The sequence below is a fragment of the Eurytemora carolleeae genome, unplaced genomic scaffold, assembly GCF_000591075.1.
Source record: "Eurytemora carolleeae unplaced genomic scaffold, Eaff_2.0 scaffold662, whole genome shotgun sequence".
Classification (NCBI taxonomy): domain Eukaryota; kingdom Metazoa; phylum Arthropoda; class Copepoda; order Calanoida; family Temoridae; genus Eurytemora; species Eurytemora carolleeae.
In genome coordinates, this window is record NW_019396880.1 from 222,534 (window position 1) to 245,464 (window position 22,931).

At 33.0% G+C, this 22,931-nt stretch overlaps 1 protein-coding gene across 4 annotated transcripts in view; it reads right to left on the reverse strand.

Annotated features, from left to right (window-relative positions):
- LOC111709660 (potassium voltage-gated channel subfamily B member 1) overlaps positions 1-22,931 on the reverse strand; it is a 72,230-nt gene that overhangs the window by 25,529 nt on the left and 23,770 nt on the right. For all 4 annotated transcript variants that reach the window (XM_023483446.1, XM_023483445.1, XM_023483444.1 and 1 more), the window contains exon 4: positions 8,953-9,823. In XM_023483446.1, coding sequence (XP_023339214.1) covers positions 8,953-9,823 — 871 coding nt within the window. The remainder of the gene's footprint in view (positions 1-8,952; positions 9,824-22,931) is intronic.

The following is a 22,931-nucleotide window of genomic DNA, read 5'->3' on the forward strand; positions in this document are numbered from 1 at the left end:
TTAAATTTATTTTGAAAGTGTGACTAAGCAATCTTGCTAAACTTATATTTGTTGATTATTACCCATCTATGGCCTGGCTCTAGGAGCCGGGTAGATATTTCCAAAATCCTGGCGAGAAAAAAAAACAAATATGTCTCTTAGTTTTAAAGTATACAAGTAAAAAATAACTATGCCTATGAGAACGTTATGAAACCTTATCATTGTATTGATTTGACCGCAATGACCCACGGACACAAATATACACACAACTCACTACATTCTATTCAGTCATGATGTAATCTTAAAGAAATATAATAAACAACTAAAGACAAGAAGTTTGGCAAAAGAACTGATTACTGACTCATATTGTAATTTCATATCTTTGAATCCTTATGACGTAGAATATTGATATTCTAAGCTTAGTAGTATGCTTGAAATATAAAAGATTTACACCATAAGGTAGCAAAGATATTGGCATTAGAAAACTATAGTTTGAGGCGAGTATTCAGTTCCTTTAGAGAAAAAGAAATATTTGAGAAAGTTTCAAACTGAGCTAGAGTTAAGAAACTTGATATTACAAAGTTAATGGGGGGGGGATTTGGTGGGGGGAGAAACAAGGGAGGGGAAGGGGTTAGGTGGGTATAAAGGGGGGGGACTGCTGGGGAATCTATGTTGGAATGAAGAGAATGAAAAATTAGTTTAAATCCCTAAGATCATGGATAGAAGGAGCTGAGCAGAATTAGAATTGTAAATTCCTTCCTGAAGATTTAATTATTTTTATCTAGTTCAAATTAGAGGAAACTTCATTATTTCTCAGAATTATCATTTAACTAATTGTTCAAAACTCACTTTCTAAACATTTTCTCAGAAGTAATCAATAAAGTTTTTATTTTATCTCCGGTTAAAGGACTTTAACATACTGAGAGGAAGACAAGGAAAAGGATATACCAGATTCAGATTAGTATTCAAGATTAGTTTCTCCAGGTTCTGGTTGCCATCTCATCCTTAGTTTTTAAACTGTTTAGTATAGGCATTGAAAGTAAAACAATCCTGGGTTAGTATCCTGTAGTATCCTAGAGTATACTGGGTTAGTATCCTTGAGTATCCTGGAGTATACTTGGTTAGTATCCTGGAGTTTACTGGGTTAGTATCCTGTAGTATCCTGGAATATCCTGAAGTAAACTGTGTTAGTATCCTGGAGTATCCTGGAGTATACTTGGTTAGTATCCTGGAGTTTACTGGGTTAGTATCCTGTAGTATCCTGGAGTATCCTGGAGTATACTGGATTAGTATCCTGGAGTATACTGGGTTAGTATCCTGGAGTTTACACGGTTAGTATCCTGTAATATCCTTGAGTATCCTGGAGTATACTGGGTTAGTATCCTGGAGTATAGTGGGTTAGTATCCTGGAGTATACTGGGTTGGTATCCTGGAGTATACTGGGTTAGTATCCTGGAGTATCCTGAAGAATACTGGGTTAGTATCCTGGAGTTTATATGGTTATTATCCTGGAGTATCCTGGGTTAGTATCCTGGAGTAAACTGGGTTAGTATCCCGGAGTATCCTGGGTTAGTATACTGGAGTATCCTGGGTTAGTATCCTGGAGTTTACATGGTTAGTATCCTGGAGTATCCTGGGTTAGTATCCTGGGTTAGTATCCTGGAATAAACTGGGTTAGTATCCCGGAGTATCCTGGGTTAGTATACTGGAGTATCCTGGGTTAGTATCCTGGAGTATACTGGGTTAGTATCCTGGAGTATACTGGGTTAGTATCCTGGAGTATACTGGGTTAGTATCCTGGAGTATACTGGGTTAGTATCCTGGAGTATACTAGGTTAGTATCCTGGAGTATCCTGGGTTGGTATCCCGGAGTATCCTGGGTTAGTATCCTGTAATATCCTATAGTATGCCGCAAGTTAGGAAATAAAATAAAACGACTAATTGTTTCCAGAATTAACATTGTGTCCCTCTATGACAATCACCCCCTACCCTTTCCCCTCCCTCTACCCCCCCTTTTTTTCCCCCTCCAACACTCTCTCCCTCCCTATAAAGTTTTATTTGCTACCAGACTATTCTTGCAGTTTCTCAACTACGCATAATTAACTCCTTGTTTTCTACCCAAATGCTTTTACCAATTTTCTTGGACATTTTTCTGAAAATATAAAAATCAGCAATTTTCTGATATCCCTCTGTGTTTACTAATTGCTGCAATGTATGATAATAAATGATAATAAACCTAATGATGTAGGATATAATATCTGTATATTACTCCTCCAAGTATAGTAAAGGTTTACCCTGCTGTATTACCACCCCGGAGAATACTCCAGGAGAACCCGTCCGTATAGTTGATCGTCTCTCTCCTATAGTCACAAAAAAAAATCTCAATAATTTTTTTTTTTAAATTCGTTTTTTTCCTCCTCCCTTAAGAAAAAGACGGAAAAAGGAAAAGAAAAATAATTTTAAATTGCTTCCCCCCCCCTGTAACCACTAAAAGATTAATGTGTATTACATTAAAACAATATTACTGTTATAAAATTATAAAATAAACTATCATATTTGTCCGAACTTAATAAATGAGTCTGCAAATTTTCTTTATTACCCTGACAGGGTTTTCAAAACTAAATTGAGTTTTTTTACACAAATTTTAGATTTTTAAGAGAATTTTATGATAAAAAGATGTATTATTCTGCATTATACTCGTACAATATTGTTGAAAGGAAAAAATGTTTTCCATCAGGACAATTAATTTATGTTGAGAATGTCGGATGTCCCTAATATCTAAATTACATATCATCTATTTTAGATAAAAAAAGAAAAAGAATTTTATAGTTTTCCTGCAAAGTTTTTCATGATGAACTGCTCACTATCCATGCTTCTTCGCCCTGCAGGTTTTTTACAAAATATTTATTTGAAATTTAAGATTTAAAGGACTGTTTCTGAATTTTAAAATTGACATGACTATGTCGAATCATCATTAAAGCATCTTTAACACATTTTGTAAACTTTTTATGTTATTCTTGAAAAGGAATTCAATTATCTTGAAAATATTGCCAAGCTATTAAAATAAAATTTGATAATGCGCAGTGATCGAAAGGTTCCAAGTTATTACGCAAAAATCTATATCTTAGCAACATGATGATGTAAACCTTTGATATTTAAACCTTAGATTGCTTGATCTAACAGAATTCACAGTTTTAAACAAAGTCTTCAATAAGTAAATTGTAAATATGTAATTCAAAAATGATTCAATCTGCCATTTAAAATTAAATTAAAATCTTATTGTTAAAATTAGATTTTTAAATAAATTAAGATTCCTGCAATGGGTAGAGTACTTTCACGTCGCCGCGCTTTCTCCAGTGTAGCACGTCGTCGCAGAGCTTTCTCTTTTCTAATCTGGTTTTTGTAGAACTCCGCGAAGTTGTTTACAATAATGGGGATTGGAAGAGCTATCACCAAAACCCCACAAATGCAACAAATCATTCCTGAACTCAAAATTGTAAAATTGTAAAATTGTAAATTTTATCCAATAGAAAATAATTTTTGATACAAATTAAAATATATTTAAACAAAATTTGTAGGTTCAATATTTTAGTTTGATTCCAAAAATTGGATTTCATCTTCAAAGTTTCGACAAAGTTAGTTTCTGACCAGAAGACAATTTTGAATCCTTTCCTACAAACTTTCCAAAGAAAGTTTTGGGAACCATATCTCCATAGCCAACCGTCGTCATTGTTATCGCAGCCCACCAAAACGTGTCAGGGATAGATATAAACTAGATTAAAATCATAATTCAGGGATAGATATAAAGTAGATTAAAATCATAATTTAAACAATTATAAAACCATTCAACCATAGGAAAATTAAGAAGGTTTCCAAAAGTTCTGACATTTTTTGTTAAATATTATTCGTTTATATATGATTAAAAGATGTTATATTTGAAAGAACTGTATAGGTGTAATCGCAAATGATTCTCTATCTAAAAATATTCATAAAAAATTTTACGAAAGAATGAGGATACCAACGTAGTTTTCTATCTGAAATTCTAACCATTTTCTTAATCGTTTCTGCAGCATATTCCGTAAGTCACTTTAAAAAGTCAATTTTCCGAGATATAAAAAAGGAGATTTAAAGAGCACAGTTTTAAATCGGACATGACATTTTTTAAATTTTTGTTATCAATAATTTGAAAGTAAAAAAAATGAGTATTAATTAATCTTATTTCCTCTGTATTTTTCTCATCTCTCTCAGCAAAGTAGGCAAGACTGGAGAATATAAGAACTCCCATAGCGACAAACATAAGCAGGAGACCTAGCTCCTAAATCGTAACAAGGACCATGAGGTCTGGTAGAGGGGGGGTTGTGGTATTGAGTCTATGCCACTTAATCTGACTTTCTGATCCTTATATCTAACGTCATTGGCCATAGATATTCCAAACTATGAATAATGTTGAATCAAATAAGCTAAATTTGAAAAAACAAAGATTAACACCGTCAGGTTGCAAAGAAATAGGGATTAACAAAAGTTTGTGGCAAAGACTCAAATCCTGTAGGGGAAATACCACACACAAAATTTAGGGCTTGTAAAATGAAAATGTATAGGTTTAATCACAGTCCAATATTTGAGTAAAATGGTTTTTTAAACTTTACTCTTGTCAAACTTTCAATATTTTTATCCGGATAAAACTCACTTATTTTGGCGGGTTTCTAAAATTGGAAATATTTTGTTGACAAAATGTCAATGATTTGTTACGACATAAATAACATTCACGTCCTGTGAAAAATATAGCACGAGGATGTTTTCTAAAAACTTTTAAAGAATGGAATTTTTCCCCCATAAATCAATCGATTTACTATTATTGGGTTGAAATAGGTTAGCTTGTTTCAAGTTTCTAGAAATATTTATTTTTCTCCCATAAATCAATCGATCAGGGAGTAGGGATTAAAGGATGCAGGGTAGATTGTCTAAAGGAGAAGAATAAAAGCGGAGGATTGAAAAATGGATTGAACTTGATGGAAAAACTGTGGAGAAGGGAGGGTATAAATAATAAATAGGCATGAAGGTAGACAATAAAATAATTTTCAAGAAAGTAAGATAGGGGTATTAAGAATAAATGGAGGGAAGGGGAAGGAAGGGGAGGGATATTCAGAATTAATGGAGGGAAGGGGAAGGAAGAGGAGGGGTATTAAGAATAAATGGAGGGAAGGGGAAGGACGAGGAGGGGTATTCAGAATAAATGGAGGGAAGGGGAATAGTGTAATAAAATGTTTCTAAAGACCAGATTCTGTTTCCTTATATGAATTCTTTATTGTAAACCCGAGACTCTGGAGTCCAGTGGAATGTCTATATATACAGTACACAGTTATAAAAAGTTTTAACAAAATGGAAAAATATACAGTGGTTCACAAATTAGAAAAAAATGTATAAAATATCGTACATTAGACTTTTAATTAACTCTGCAATAATAAACGTTTTGAAGGATATCTTATTGTTTAATATAATCGAAAATCAAAGTTGGCATTAAAAAAACCAGCCCAAAAAACCACCAAAAACATCTTTTAAAAAATCCACCTGTAAGTGGGCTTTTTTGGGTTTTATTGGGATTTTTTAGAATTTTTCTAATTTTTGCATTTTCTTTACTCATATAATACTCTTCAAGAAAAATATTTTTTAGGAGTTCACAGCACTAAAACTCAAACATTTATTCATTTCCTAAGACTTAAACCAATGATCATAACAAAATTAATATTGTTTGAATATTGAGTTATTAAAAAAATATTGAATGAATCAAAGTAGTCAATCTTGTCACTCTGGACTTCAAGACGGTTTTTGGTTTTAGAAAGATATTGAAAACCCCAAGGAGATACACAGAACTACATCAGAGTTTTCAATAGAACAAGGATATAAAATCCCTTTGTAATTCTCATGTGTGAATCATCTGATGTTTTTTTGAATTAAACAGTGTTCTTCCTTCTTGAGCATATAATTATCTACCGATTAATCTAAGTAGCCCCGCCCCCAATCAGAAATATGCATCCAAGTGAGAAAATATAGAATTAGTCTGAAATCTATAGGACTATAATATAAAAAACTGCATTATTCCATGGGAGGGAGGTGATATAATTGTATTTGAAGAGTATTTATATATGATTTTAAGATAAGATAAGTTAAGGATCTGAAAACGCCCCTCAGAACAATATTGTTATCTTTCATAACTGTAGAGTTTACCTATTGCTTAAATATTCTTATTATGATGAATGACTTTGAATTTTAGTAGGTTTTAACTACTTTCAAATTGAAACCCCAGAAAAGCCCAATAAAACCCAATAAAACCCACTGGGCTGAGTTTATTTTAAAACCCGGGTTTTTTCCAGCCCTTTTATCGACAATAGACTTTAAATTCCTTTTTCGCTTTATTTTGGTTACCACTGTAAAAAGGACTTTTACGAAAATGACCTTTTTTATTTTTAATATAATTAATAATAAGTATAATTATGAATCACGATAATAATTATAAACATAATAATCTCTCCTCCCTGATATTGTTCGTCGTCTTTATTCGACTCTATTAGAAAGAGAGAAATATAGTAGGGTAGAATCGCTAAAACGTCGATTATATTCAACCCTCCTTTTAGAAATCTCCATTTATTACTTGCAGCAATAAACCTATATTTGCTCTTGTCAATTCATCTTGTGTACAGTTTATGTACAGTAAATGTACCCTGTACAATTTGCTCATTTAAAGAACTGATAATCATTCAAGTTGTAAGTTTTGGTATCTCAAGTTGTGATGAACACAGCAATTGCGCAGTGGACACAGAACATAATAACACCTCCTATTCTAAAGTTATATGGGTTAACACTGTTCATAATTTGAATGTTTTTCAGAATTAAGAATAAAAAGGATTTAAGTCTTTGCCACAAACTTCAGTTCTGTAATCCCAATATCTTTACAACCTGATGGTGTAAACATTAGATATTTCATACTTAGATTTTTTGGTCTAACATAATTCAAATATCTATGATCCACGACATTGGGTCGCAAAGATATAGGAATTATAAGAAAATTAGCGTTTGTTGCAAAGACTCAATTTCTTTGTAAAAAAAATTGTTTGTTTTGAAGTTGAAGAATTAAAATTTAGTTTGGTTTGAAGTTGAAGTTGAAGAATAAAAATTTAGTTTGTTTTAAAGTTGAAGTTGAAGAATAAAAATTTAGTTTGTTTTGAAGTTGAAGTTGAAGAAAGAAGTTGAAGAATAAAAATTTAGTTTGTTTTTAAGCTGAAGTTGAAGAATAAAAATTTAATTTGTTTTGAAGTTGAAGTTGAAGAATAAAAATTTAGTTTGTTTTGAAGTTGAAGTTGAAGAGACCTAAGAATGTATTCTAATGTGAACCAGGCGACACACACAGCTTCAGTCATATTCAAGGCTTCATTATCCTGAGCCAACTTTCTTTATTCAACGTATTTAACATGTTCAAGGATATATAACTAGCTTTTTCAGCTTTAAAGGGACTGCTTTTGAAATTTCAAGCGACCTTCCATTTAATAGTAGCATGACCCATTCACAGCAGTACCTTTTAAACCAGCATCTGATCAATCAGAATGAAATTATTCTCGTTTGTTTATGTATCTTTAAAAGTGCTTAATGTCAGCCATTTTCTCTATTTCCACAATTTTCCCAATTTCCTCTCTAGAAAAACAAAATGGAAAATTAAAAATTCAAAGCGAAAACTATGGATATCCCATGCATTCTTGATCAGTTTTAAAAGAGTACCGTTGTGAATCAGACCTGACACTCCATGTTGTGAATCAGACCTGACACTCTATCAATAGAAAGTCTCTTGAAACTACTTCTACAGTCGTTGTAAACTCAAGTTATGGAAAGATAGTTTTGATCGAAAAAAAACTGCTAAAATTATATTATAAAAGATTTTTTAAGTTTTAACCTAGATTTTGTGAGGTGTTGTTGACCTGAAAATCTGACGGAATGTTTGATAATTTTTTAAAGAAAACTTTAAGAACTTAAAAGTAAAAAAATAAGAACAAAATAAAAGAATGTGATTTTGTGATCAAAAATAATATTTGTGTCGAAGTAGTATGCTCGCTCCCTTGAGGTGACCGTTCTCATCAGTGTGCATCAACTGTGGCATTGTGTTTAAACACAGTGCCACCGTTGATATTACTATGAAGGATATGCTTATACCAGCAACTACCTAAACCAAAATAAAACAAAATAAAAATGAAAAAAACTTAATGAAAGGGAGTGACCGGCAATGTATGGTGGTTGATTTGGGTATTGTAGTATTGTGGACAAAATTTCCTAAACAACTAATTAGTTTACTGAAGAATTTTGTTTACATTTTTTGTCGTTGTTATTTAATAATTAATAAAAACCCGATTCTGAAAACTTACCCACCCAAATTCATGATTTTGAACGTCGATTTTGCGCTCAAACTCAGTAAATATACGTCGTAGAAACGTTTTATATGTCTCAAATGAATCCTAAAAAAATTGTCCACAATACTACATATTCAGTTCAACCACCATACATTGCCGGTCACTCCCTTTAAATTGCTTTTTGACAAAATATCGAGGTTAATTCAAACGAAAATTGTGTAAAGAAAATAACAAAAAGTAATCTTAACTAAAAACTAATTTTTTTTGAAATAAAAAAACATGCAATTTTACATCATGACTGCAATATTTTTCAAAGATTGAAATATTTCGCACATTCACATCACACACACACACATCTTAAACTATATATTAGAAAAACCTGTTATCAAGTTATAGTATTAGTTTGTTTAGCAGATTAGAAAAACAAATATGATATTAAAAACAGTAATAATGGGTTCTAGTTTAAAAAGGGGTGGTTTCGGGCGACAGGTCAAAAAGTTTTGATGTCGGAGGTTGAGGGGGGGGGGACATAGATTAGATGTACATGTACGAATAAAATACATAGATTAACTTTAATTACCTGTGTCAACTATAACATCAACAAGGTCCATGGACTTTGCGAAAGCATCTCCAAGGTGCACATGATGAAAGGATACGATGGCTCCTTCCCTCTTGGCCCGCTCTAGAGCAGCTTTTCGCTTCACAGCCTTTTCTTTTCTAACTTGCTGATTATAAAATTCGGCAAAATTATTAACAATGATGGGAATGGGCAGGGCAATAACCAATACACCACAAACTGCACACGCTGATCCTATAATCTTCCCTGGACCCGTCATAGGACTTATATCCCCGTATCCCACTGTACACATTGTGATTATAGCCCACCAGAAGGTTTCCGGAATACTACGGAAAAGAGTTCCTTTCTCGTCCTTTTCCGCAAAATAACACAGACTTGAAAATATGAGGACTCCCATTGCAAGGAACAACATCAATAACCCTAACTCTTTGTAGGAATTCTTTAAGGTAAAGCCAAGGGACTGAAGGCCGGTAGAATGCCGTGCCAGTTTAAAAATTCTAAGGATTCGCATAATTCTGAACACTTGAACAATTCTTCGAACTTCTTCAAAATCATTGTCTTCTGGTGCGTCTGCTGTCTTGACAGAGTTCTTGTTGGATTCTATTAGAAACAAGGATACAAAATATGGTAGAATCGCAAGAACATCTATAATGTTCATACCACCCTTCACGAATTGCCATTTGTTTGGTGAGGTAGCAAATCTAAGAATGTATTCTAACGTGAACCAGGTTATACAGACCGCCTCCACGATGGCAAGTTTAGGATTATCCACTTGCCGGCCTGTCTCGTCGCGTCCAGATATCGCAGGGATGGTATTCAAGGTTAGAGCTGCAGTGGATAAGACAATGAAACTGATTGATATTACTGCTACCACCTGAAAGACGACGACATCCATAACGTGTTGTTTAAATTTGGTTTGCTCTGCGGTGTAGTGCGGCGGTTTATATATATCTGCAGAACCTGGACCAACCTCTAACCAAAACTATTTGATTTTAATTCCTCAGCTTTAGCTAAATTCAGTCAAGCTTTAAACTAATTTTTCTTCCAAAGTTAAATATTAAATTTTGCTCTAAGACCCAGATTAAATTGAATTAAATTAAATTAAATTTCTAAATTATTTTCTTTAGAAGGTTTGAAATGACCTTTCCCAAAGCAAGTATTTGTGCAAATTGTGTACTATTTTAAGAACTGTATATAGAGATAGCCAAAAACATATTAAACTTTAAAAAGAGACATTTTTTTAAATTCTTTAATGGCCATCTTTATACAAGTTCTATAGCTAAAGGCCCTACTTTTAGTGCTGAATGGTTTGACAGTTTTAATTTTAAGCTGCCAATTGGAAATACTTTGTAAGATTTCAAAATATTCAAGAATGAATATGTAAAGCAGAAAAATCCCGAAATAAATGATTGAAAGTTGAAAGGTTGAGTCTGAGGTTGGAACCCTATTCTGTTATTCGAGCATTCAAATCCAAGTCCAGATTTCTGGAACACAATGAGAACTGGATCCTCGCAAATCCTCATTTAAATAAATCAGACCAGTCACAAAATGGAGCCAAAAATAATAAAACTCAAACAGTAAAGTTGGATTTCAAACTTAATCAAATAATTAGACAAAAAGCAGATTTTTTAAAGATTTAAAACAAAAAAAATAGAATGAAAGTTCTGGTCACGTGATTTAAGTTTAAGATTTTCTAAATTTTACATATATGAATTTTCATATAATTTTAACACAGTTTTAAATCAATTTATAGAGACAGGAACATCAGATAAAACTTTCATGGGTCGCGATCAAGAGCTAAAGAGATTAGCTTTTAGCCTATACCCCCTTTCATTTTTCCTTTACTGTCCCTTTAATTAGGTAAAGAGCAGAGGCGTATTCAATGGCTCTACAGGGCTATGGGGGCAAAGGCCCCCCTGGATCAGAGAAATCTATTATTTTAGGGTGTTTTCAGGCCCCAACGGGTGCTGAGCCCTCCTGGAAAGGGAACAAATTTAAGCCCCCCCCCCCGGACAAATTCCTGAATACGCCCCTGGTAAAGAGTAAAACACCAAAGGAATTGAGTCTTTTTCACAAACTCTGGTTTTTTAATCCTTATATCTTTCAAACCCACTGTCGTAGACCTTAGATATTTTATGCTGTGAATTCTGATAGATCAAATAATCTAAGTTTGATATGTCAAAGGTTTACAACATCAGGCTACAAAGATATGGGAGTTTGAAAATTTGAGTTTGTGGCAAAGACTCAATTTCTTCGTTTACTATCGATCAAATATTCAGTAAAAAGTTTTCGATTTTACTTTTCCAAGTTAGTAAAGTTCACCCATCTAATAAATGCATCAGTTATAAGCAGACCCACAAAGAATGAGACTGTAAAGATGACTTAAAACTCTTTAAATATGACAATTCCAAGTTTAAATTAAGTCTTAAATGCAGTCTTTAGATTTGACAAAGAAAGAAAGAAGTTTTAAAGTTGCAGGGCATCGTAAATATAAGGAAACAGACAATATAAATTCCGAACAGGCGTCTCTGAAGTAGCTCATCCTTGGGCGTAACCCTGCACTATTTTTATTTGTTTTTACTTTAAAATTTAGATAAAGATGTATCATAAAAGGCCCGCTCTGCTTAATAGTTGCTGGAAAAACTATTTACTTCATAACAAAAACAAATTCCACAGTATTGTGGGTCTTACCGTATAGTTGCTTACTAGTTACAATAGAATTAAAAGCTAATAAGAAACCCAACTGAACTGGCAGTTTATCAGCTCCATCTTGGATTGGTTGATTTCTGTTCGAATCCCGCGGAGTTTGTGATATATGGTTGTTGCATTACACCATAAGCATCATGTTGTGGTTATTGCCTTGCAGAACGCAAATACTCTATTTTCTGTACATTCTGCAAAATAAAAAATGATTGGGTTCTATCCACAATTTTTAAAACCATCTTTAAAAAAATTCTACAGAATGCACAAAAAATATTAAATTGCGTTCTAGGTGAAAAGTGGGGTTGGTATAATTGACAATTATAACCTACGCCATTTTAAAATTTAAAACAAAATGGCGTGAACTCGTGTCTATCTAAAAATTAGATTCTGAAAAAGATATTGATTAGTTAGTGATAAAAGCCATTTTCTAAATTATTTATCCATAAACCAAGATGATAAACAAAGTTGGACACAACTATAAACTGTAGAGAAAGGAGGAAATTGAAAGTGTTTGATTCTGCACAAGGATTGTAGAGCTCGAGTCTCGCCCTCACATAACACACCAACAACACGAGGTTCAACCCAACAACAACACAATGTAAAAACCGGCCTTAACAATCAGCTGGCAGACCCAGAGCTACAGGGTGTGCCATGAAGCATGGCAGTTTTGAGACATTTTAGATCTTTTTTGATCGTTGAAATAATTTGCGGCATTTATTTTTCAATATATCTACATACTTTTCCATGTATGAGGATTGAAAAATAATTTAGAAATTCAGTCTTGTTCAGATTTCAATTAAGTTCGATTAAATTAATTGCAAAAAAATCCGAATTAAATTATCTCACGAATTTTTTAAAACGCAATAAATCCAGACCACCGTATTTTTTAATTGTAATTTCAAGAATTTTAGATGGACCAATAAATGCCGTAAATTCTTTTCAAGATCATGGTCATATCTTCAGGTCTTCTCTCAACTGTCATGTTTCGTGGTACACCCTGTAGGCTCGTACAGATTACAGGAGTCAAACTTTGAACTCAAGCCACCACAAAAGTCCCAAGTTTAGATATTGTCGAGGATAATTGATTATTGACTGTAGAAAGTTGTAAAGTTCAGAATAATATTAGTAGTGTATGAAAAAAGTTTTTTTATCGGAATATTGACGTTTAATTAATTATACAGTATAAGTCACATCAGACACATTACTTTGAATTTAATATTACACACAATTATTACAAGCATGGTCGTTTTTATTGCCAAATTTTTTATAGAAATTATCAATCAAGTTCAGAACCAGGGCTTTTGAAAGGAATCAAATGACTAAGCAGAAAAATAATACTAATACTAGTTTTCTACAAAAGATCATTATTATACAGTCGTCGGCGTAAATATCAATACAATGAAGTTGATCAACCTTTTTAACAGCATGGATCTTATATATATATCATGGAAACAAAGAGAAGCTGTCAATTAAACATGTATTTTGTAAATTTTTTTGTTAGAAATCAAAACTTAAATTTAAAAAGTCGTCTTCCTTGTATTGATATCAACGCCAACCACTGTACATTTAATTTTTTTTATTTGAATTAAAGAAAATCCAGACTAAAGAAACATACAGAATGTTTGCAAACAACTGATTTTTTGTTCTTATTATTTACAATGCATAGAAAGGGGTTCATACATGAATAAATTAATCGCAAAATGCTAATTTTATTTTTATCAATAATTCAATATCCTTTAATTTTTATTTTATAATCATGAGAAAAATGAGGGGAAGGGGAGGGGAAAGAGGGGTGATGCAAGATTACGTGATTAAGTTCCGTGTATCCCTTATCCCTTATCAGTGATCAAATTTTGTCTCCAGATTTGTTCCGTGTACAGTATACCACGTGATAAGAATAATTGAATAAAGAAGGGCCAACTGAACAGGAAATATTCTAAATATTAAAGGGAAATAAATATTTGTTTGATATTAATTTGATTTTCCTCAGAAGCGATTATTTATCGCCGTAAGCCTATACACCCTTTCATTTTTCGCGAGCACTCCCTTTAAAGGGACTGTTGTTGTAGTTTCAAGGGACCCTTTAATTAAAGAGTGCATGCCCAAATTACAACGGTCCGGTACTCCTTAACTCTTTATCGGATTAATGAAGTGAAAAACATGAACGTTTTCACTTTTGTAAAAACATTTATCAAAAAGAAAAAAAGGATATCTAATTCATACTTCATCAGACATAGACTTCCGGGGTTCCATTGTGAATCGGACATAGATTTCAGGGGTTCGTTTGAATCAGACATAGATTTCAGGGGTTCGTTGTGAATCAGACATAGATTTCAGGGGTTCCGTTGTGAATCGGACATAGATTTCAGGGGTTCCGTTGTGAATCAGACATAGATTTCAGGGGTTCCGTTGTGAATCAGACATAGATTTCAAGGGTTCCGTTGTGAATCGGACATAGATTTCAGGGGTTCCGTAGTGAATCAGACATAGATTTCAGGGGTTCCGTTGTGAATTGAACATGTCAATCTATAAATGAAGGATCATTTATAAAGTACGTCTACACTCTTTAAATGAGAAAACTTTAAACATAATTGTTTGTTTTTTAATTAAAGTTTAAATATTTCTCAAATTGTATCATACGTTACATCAATAATAAAAGAATAAGGAGCGAATACTATCGTTATCTATTTCAAAGTTGTCAAAGGAACCGAAGTGAAATTTAAAATTCTTTTAATAGAAATTATTGAATGGAAAACTATTTCTATTTCCGTTTCTATCTATACACACTATACACAAGAGATAGCAACTCAACTTTTCTCATTGAAATTTTTCAGAAGATTTTTAACATTTTCCGAACTGGAAATCAAACCTAATCTGGGAATAGTTCTCTCAATATTCTCACCAGGTTCATCACAAGATGGAAAAGTTTATTTCTATCGAGATACGAAGCTGGAAAAAGGATAAAGATTTGTCACCAGCTACTGATGTGACATGGAAAGATATCATACCTTTGCGCTGGATTTCTAAGCGAGAAATCGGATTTTCTCCGGTCATAGATATCTTTGAAAATTAAGACTAATACAAGGAGTATGAAATAGAACTGACGCAGCCCGCCCTACCATATGATTATATATGCTTTGCAGACGGTACTTCATTTGTATAAGAAATATGCAGAATAGGTTATTGTAAACGCGGTAATTGTACATTAGACAAACATTTCTTATACAAATGGAGTACCGTCTGCAAAGCATGTAAAATCATATGGTAGGGTGGGCTGCGTCAGTTGTATCTCCCTTTTATTTCATACTCCTTGGACTAATACCAATGAAAAGCTAGTATTCTATTTAAATTACCAAATAAGTTTCTTGTTTAAAATATCCTATCCTTTCCTAACCGTAGCATTTAGTCCAAAAATTTGCCTAACCTCACTTTTAATATATATCTATTAAATTACTCTTTTACTAAATATTAAAACATTTATGTGAACATGTTCTCTTTGTGTACATCGTAAAACAAAACAAAAATAATTCGCGGATTTTCACAAAAAATTTCGTGGATTTTCAAAATTTTCAAAATTTAATGAAGATCAAATTTTTATGGAGACAAATATTTGAAATTTTGATCATTCATAAACCTTCCCTGTGGTCACGTGATGTCCCACAAAAATTTGGGCCCGATCGGTTCAGCCGTTTTGACGTTTATTGGATACAAGTAACAAACAAACAGACAAACAAACAAACAGACAGACAAGCCAAATTTATATATAGATTTACATAGTGAATTGTACTGGGATTATGAGAAATTTGTGTTCGCGGATTTTTAAAAAAAAGTTTTTATTTGTTTTAAATTACATTAAATTATTTTTGTAGGAATTAAAACTTTTGTGTTTCAGACTAAAAAAATAAATAAATGCACGGTAACTTTACAGTTTACTGTGCTTGTTGACGTTAAAAAACCGTTTACAAACTATAGTTTCATTAGAGGTAAATATTTCCATTTAGAGTATAGCGCCGATATAAGGATTTATCTCTGATTGGATAATGACATAGATAGAAAGATAGATGTTACCGTCATACTATTGTATTGGTTTAATATATGCACCACAAACATGACTGAAACCTGATTGGATCAGGCACTAATGGACCTGGCATACAGGATGTACATATATCATATTAAAATCTGACCTATTTTTCCGTGGGGTAGTTATAAAGCATAGTTAAACCGCATATATATTAAATCCAACGTAATATATATCAGGTTAGTATGATTATATAATCCACATACCATGACTTTCTATGCATATTGCATAATGTAATTTATTGTCAACTTTAAACTGCTAAAATATTGTATAAATATAATGTATAGACCAACTTCAAGTTTTGAGGCGGGGGGGGATACAGTTTACAGTTTACAGTTTACAGTTTACAGTTTACAGTTGCATTAAACTGTAAATTAAGCACTAAGCCGTCAAGTCAAATAAAAATAAATTTCACGTCACATTGAATTTTTACATGTTTTCAATCTAATCCAAACTGAGCCTATACTTCACGAGCAGATATAGTGGAACTCAGAAACTGCTTTACTGAAATCTTAATCAACACTTTCTGAGAGAGATCATCATTGGTATCAAGAGTGTTCTTTTCCTAGGGGGATATACATCCAAATCACCTTGAACCTACACTAATGCAATTAAGGCTAGGAGGTCATTTAAATTTCTTTCTAGATTACTGCAGACACTGATACATGTTACTCAATGCAACTGGCAAAGGGAAGTTCTCATTAGAAAAATGTCAGCAATAAACCATCCTGCATATTAATCATCCTGGAGGGGGGTAATCAGCTAATCGAACACAGCTAAACAGCCAGAAACAAGAAGATTGGAAAATGATTATCTGTATTCTGCATTAACCACATGTATCAATAAATTTTTTTTTTAAATCTAGAAAAGAATAAGGAAAATAAATTGTTAAAAAATCATGTTTAACATCTTAACTCTTCTTATTGAAGAGGTATCAAGAAGAACAAAATGTTTCATAATTTCTAGTGTGTCTCTCGCTTGTGAAAACTATGTAAAAATGAGTTGTATTTTAATATGGAAAGTGTGTCAGCAAGTTTAAATGTATCCTTAATGCTGATAATTAGTAAGGGTGGGGCTATTTCAGATAATACAATAATAAACCAGAATAGAGTAGAAAAGACAAGAATAGACTACACTGGGTAAAAATAGACTAAACAAGATTATACAAGACTATATAAGATTAGAATACACTCTACTAGATCACACAGGACTACAAAAATTACACAAGACTACAAATGTTAGTCTAGATTAAACAACTTTAGACTAGAATAAATATGACTACACAAGACTATACTATACTAGACTCAACGACACAAGACTACACAACATTAGACTTGACTGGACTACAAAGATAAGAATAGAATAAACAAAAATAGACTAGACTATATACTATACAAAGCTACACACGAGTAGACTAGACTAAATTACACTACACAAGACTAGTCTAGACTAGACTACACGAGACTACACAAGATTAGACTATACAAGACTACACAAGATTAGATTATACAAGACTACGCAAGATTAAACTAGACTAAATTACACTACACAAGACTAGTCTAGACTAGACTACACTAAGAAGATTTTGCTCTGAATAAAAAAAAGCTAAAGCTTGTGTCGTCTCCCTAGAATATTGAATGTGAGGTGTTGACACCTGTCAGCCTGGAGTCTCAAAACATAGGGAGAACATGAAATAATATTAGGGGAGTTGAGAGACAAGGAAAAAGAAAAAAAATTAAGATGGCGATGGGAATAAGTAGAAAAGGGAAAGAGATTGATAGAGAGAAAGATTGGTAGAAAGGAAGATAGATAGATATTGCGTTAGATAGATAGATAGATAGATAGATAGATAGATGGTTAGTTAGACCTGTTGCTAATCGGATCTAAAGACAGTGCCAATGATCAACAAATGTTTGACAAGGCAGCCAAATTGTTAGCACCAAGCTAGTTAGAATGTACTTAAAGTACATAAATACATTATTTGGATAAAGGAATTGAATTGTTGTCACACACTCTGATTTTTTAATTCCTATATCTTTGCAACCTGATAGTGTAAACCTTTGATATTTCAAATTTATATTATTTGATCTAAAAGAATACATAGTTTGAAATATCTAAGGTCTTCAACATTGGGTTGCAAAAATATAAAGATTTGAAAATCAGAGTTTGTGACAAAGACTCAACTTTTCATGACTTTCAATTGAAAGCTTTTATTTTACAATTATGCGTGATATTTAATATTTGGACTTGAAAACAGCATTTGATTAATTGGAACTATTTACTTTTTCACTGATCAGGGTTTAAGAACTGGGTTCTGACTCTACTCCCCCCCCCCTCATAAAATCAGCTTATGACAAGTTTATGTCCGCCTTATAATCAGCTGATGACATATTTTGATCAGCTGATGAGAGCTGGTATATCAAGGTTAGAAGCTGCGATCGCATCTGCCCGACTGTGCTCGATTTAGGTGACAATAGTTTACAGTAACTGTATTTTTTCAATTCCTGGAATATAAACCTTATTTTCATTGACAAAAATTATCAAAACTGTAGAATATTTTTATAATTGAATTTAAAAATATTTGTGGTGAAAAAAGGCGCTAGGTCTATTGAATTAGATTAGCGTTTAATGAAGCCTGGAATTGTAGGGTTGAAGAATTGTTATTGCACCATTAGTTCCTGGATTAGTTTAAACCTACCCCGCCCTACCCATTATACCAGGGCTCTGCAGTTATTCTACAGTCAGCCGCACTAATTTATACAGACGTGGAAACTTTTTAAAAAGAGGACAGGACAGGATCTCCTTAAAGGGACTGTAAACGTAACTTCAATCGAACTAAAGGGTATTCCTGATTCCTTTAAACCTTGGTCTGAGCAAAATTAGGAATATTCCTTGTTTTTCTTTCTAAAAAGTGATAATTAATTTCCAATGATAAAATCTCCCACTTCTTGAGAGAACTAGGTTAACTATCCCTTTGAAGGTTGCCATATTTGGTTTACCAAACTTTGAGATGGTTTTTTCATTCTAAAATGGATTGTCTTAAAAGTCAAAACATGATATATCGACTTTTTAAATTACAATAAATGTTCTGTAATAATATTATATATATTATATATACTGAAATAATCTGTTTTCTCCAGAAGAAAAATTTAATGTTGTACATACAGTGTACATACAGTGTACACTGTATGGCAGATAATATTTCAAGCTTTTGTAACAATTTCCTGAGTGAGCCCAGGAAAACTAGGGTCCACGGAGGAGGGGGAGAAGGATGGGACTTAAAATATGATATTATTCCTAGGCACGTTTCTTGGCACGTGAAACATCTTTAGTATGTAGAGTGTCACGTGAGATATATCCAGCACGTTAAATGTCACGTGAAACATTGTCACTTGATACACGTGGGACATTTCAAGCAGTTTATATGTCTTTTGAGGCATATCCAGCACGGTGAATGGCACGTGATACATATCTTGCACGTTTTAGGTCACGTGAGCCATAACCAGCACGTTTTGTGTCACGTTAAACATCTCACAACTTTACTAATTCTTTCAGTGGTTCTTTTCTCCGAAATACTAATTCGCTTTAATAATAAAACAGTTTAGTGATCTAGAAAAATAATTCCATTATCTAAAAGAATAATTCTATTATCCGAAGAATCAACAGTAATTTCCCCTCCCCTATACTTGATACCCTGCCAAGTTAGGAATAGGGGTTGGTGGTGTAAAGGGGGATTGGGGGAAATATATAGAAGAGTCAGGATCAATTAGAATGTGAAGAATGTTAGGGAAAAGTTAGAACAAGATAAATACTTGATTCCCTTCCATTCTTTTATATTCTTTTTAAGATAATTTCTTTTGTGCTGGTAGATTAGAGTATAGGGCTGGTGGTGTGAATATACTAACATAATGCAAATATATGTCTGTTTATACAATAAACATATATGTAAGCAAATGCGAAGAAGCTTTCAGAAGGTAAATATTCAAACGCCTGCTCCCTCCCAAATGTATTCAAGCAAAAGATTGACAATGTACACTAAAATTTAAATTTTTATAATCTTGTTCCTTGGATTATCTAAACAATGTCAATAAGTCGAGAAGGGGCACTACCCCCCGGCCCCCCCTCCACCTGTCCCTGATCTCCTAGGTTTGTAAACTGGTCACAAATTGTCTAATTTCCGGGTTTTCTCTTTTCTACTAACATCTAGGTAATCACCTTACTAAACAACATTAAACCAGACCTAAGGAAGGATGGAAGAATGGGGAGAGGGGGTGGGGGTGGGTATATTTTTTTGCTAAATCCTTAAAACTTTGCACGGAATTTATCAACAAAATATAACTTGATAAAACTTGTCAGAGCAAGAAATGTGTACAACAGGAATTTTCTAGAAAAATGTGATGGAAATAAACCATTAAAACAACATGTTTATAATGTTTTGATTTGATATTTCAAACTACATTTTCAAAAGTTTCCCCTCAAAGTATATAAGAACCCCAGGTATAAGGTTAAAAGAAAGCTACTTGACAGAAAAGAGAAAAACGCACTACGTGGTGGAATAAACAATTAGAAACATAAAAAAAGAAAATATAAGAAATCACTCTTGCGGAGATAAGGTATCTCAATGCATATTGAAAAAAATAGAACTGACTAGAAATATTGTTGAAAGGGTGTGAGAATCAGGTCAAAAACAGGTATACTTTAAAATATATTAATATTTGTTAACAGATCATTAATCTTTCCTCCCCTGGACAATAGACAGGGACACCTTCATCCTTGTCGTAAATATCTGCTCTCCCTGCCGGGTAAACCCGATCATAAAACGTTTTAAAATTTATTTTGAACATATTATCTTAAATTTATCTTTAGCACAAAACGTATGCAATGATAGAAATCTATGTAACTATGTAGTATGTATGTCACGTCAAACTAAAGTAAACTGCACGAAATATTATGTAGTATGTATGTCACGTCAGTAAACTGCACGAAATATTATGTAGTATGTATGTCACGTCAAACTAAAGTAAACTGCACGAAATATGATGTAGTATGTATGTCACGTCGAACTGAAGTAAACTGCACGAAATATTATGTAGTATGTATGTCACGTCAAACTAAAGTAAACTGCACGAAATATGATGTAGTATGTATGTCACGTCGAACTGAAGTAAACTGCACGAAATATCATGTAGTATGTATGTCACGTCAAACCGAAGTAAACTGCACTAAATATTATGTGCTATGTATGTCATGTCAAACTGAAGTAAACTGCACTAAATATTGAAATAGTTTATGTTGAAAATAACAAAAGTGTTTGAATCTGTAATAGGAAAATAAACTTTTCTTATACTGAGCGTAAAATCAAAACTAGTGAGCTAAGAGGTCACAAAGTCGTACAAGTAATGTAAAATAAAGTTGACCTTCTTCTCCTGTCTTGTTTGCAGTGGAGTCTTTTCAGATTAGTTTCCAACCTGATCTGTTTCGCCCGGCAGCAGTATAGACTGTATTTTCCATATACAGGGTGTCTCAAAAAAAACTGTGCAGTAGGGGTATTAGTAACTGAGGAAACAATTTTCGTTCAATTTTTACGATCAAGGTGTCATTCGAAAGCTCTATATTTCAGTTATTTCATGGTGTGAAATTTTTCTTTCTAGGCCTCATACTTTTTTTTTGTTACAACCAATTATTTGAGCGTAAGTCGAAAATCGATTTCCCGGATTTTTCAATTTTTCGATTTTTCATGTCTCATTTTTATTCCTTCATAAAGTATGGAAAAATTTAAAGATTTTCGAAATTTTTTTAGAAATCATAAGCTGTTAGTCTTAGGTTTCATTTTTAACTAAAACTTTGGATCAGCGATTATTACTTTTGGAGCTAGAGCAATCTAAAGAAAAAAATATGCATGGAAAAAAAACGAAAAGAGAGCTACGGGTACCTCCGTACGAACCTTGCCCAGACCACAAAAATAATTTTTTTTTAAATTTTCTTTTTGAAATCAGTTGGTACAATCCACAGCTCGCTATTTCAATCAAATTTTTTTATCTAACCCACCAGGGTACAAAAATAAAACATTTTTTGTGAATCTGAAATTACAAAAAAAAACTATAAAAAAGTCATCACTTTAATTAATAATATTTTTACTTTAGAAATGATGTTCACGCTTTCATTTGTTATTAGTCCATCTATATGATAGGTTCAAGGTACTAGGTAGTTAAATAGGCCAAAAATGTTGTAATTTTTTTTCAGGGGCCTACTAAGGGACTGTTCACGCAAAAAAAAGAACACATTCTCGAATGTAAACTTATCTCTTAGAGAGCATAAGCCGTCCAAGGTATCGTTTTATAGGTAAAAGCATATGCATGTTTTAACAATGATATTGGTTTTTGAAAAAAATTACCACCGAGGTCATTATCCGCAAATTTGATTTCTAAGGGGTCATTTTAGGAGGTCAAATTATATTAATAGCACACAAACATCGTCATTGGTGTCTAAATAGGGGTAAACGCCCATGGTAAATCCATTTTCAATCTTTTTTTTCGAAAATTTGACTCCCGAGGTCACAACTACCCATTTTGACCTCCAAGTGGTCATTTTGGAGGCCATATTATAACAGTGGAGCACTCATACCGTCATGGGTACCGAAATAGGGGCAAATCCACATGGTCATTATGTCATTAACATTTCCGTCGACGGCACTTTTGACCTTTTTGACCTCCAAGTGGTCATTTTGGAGGTCATATTATGTCAATGGAGCACTCATACCGTAATGGCGAATCGTTTCTTACTATTTTTTGTCTATGTATGCTAAAGAAAATCCGCCGAATTTAGATTAAAAAATTCACAATCTTTTTTAATTAATCTGAAATGGTGCCCAGACCACAGTTCTCTCCAAGTGAGAGATCGTTTATCTTTAAACTTTACACCGTACATTTAACTGGGGGAAGGAATACTAGATTTCTTAATATTCGAAGAGATTTTACGGTAAAATTCCCTCAATCCAGAGTTCCATCTAAGCAAGCTGTCCGAGACATCGTCAAAAAGTTTGATACCACATCCACTGTTCTCAATCTAAACTCTAGGAAAAGCCCAGGGCACACCTATAGTTTACTCTAAATTCGGCGGATTTTCTTTAGCATGCATAGACAAAAAATAGTAAGAAACGATTCGCCATTACAGTATGAGTGCTCCTTTGACATAATATGAC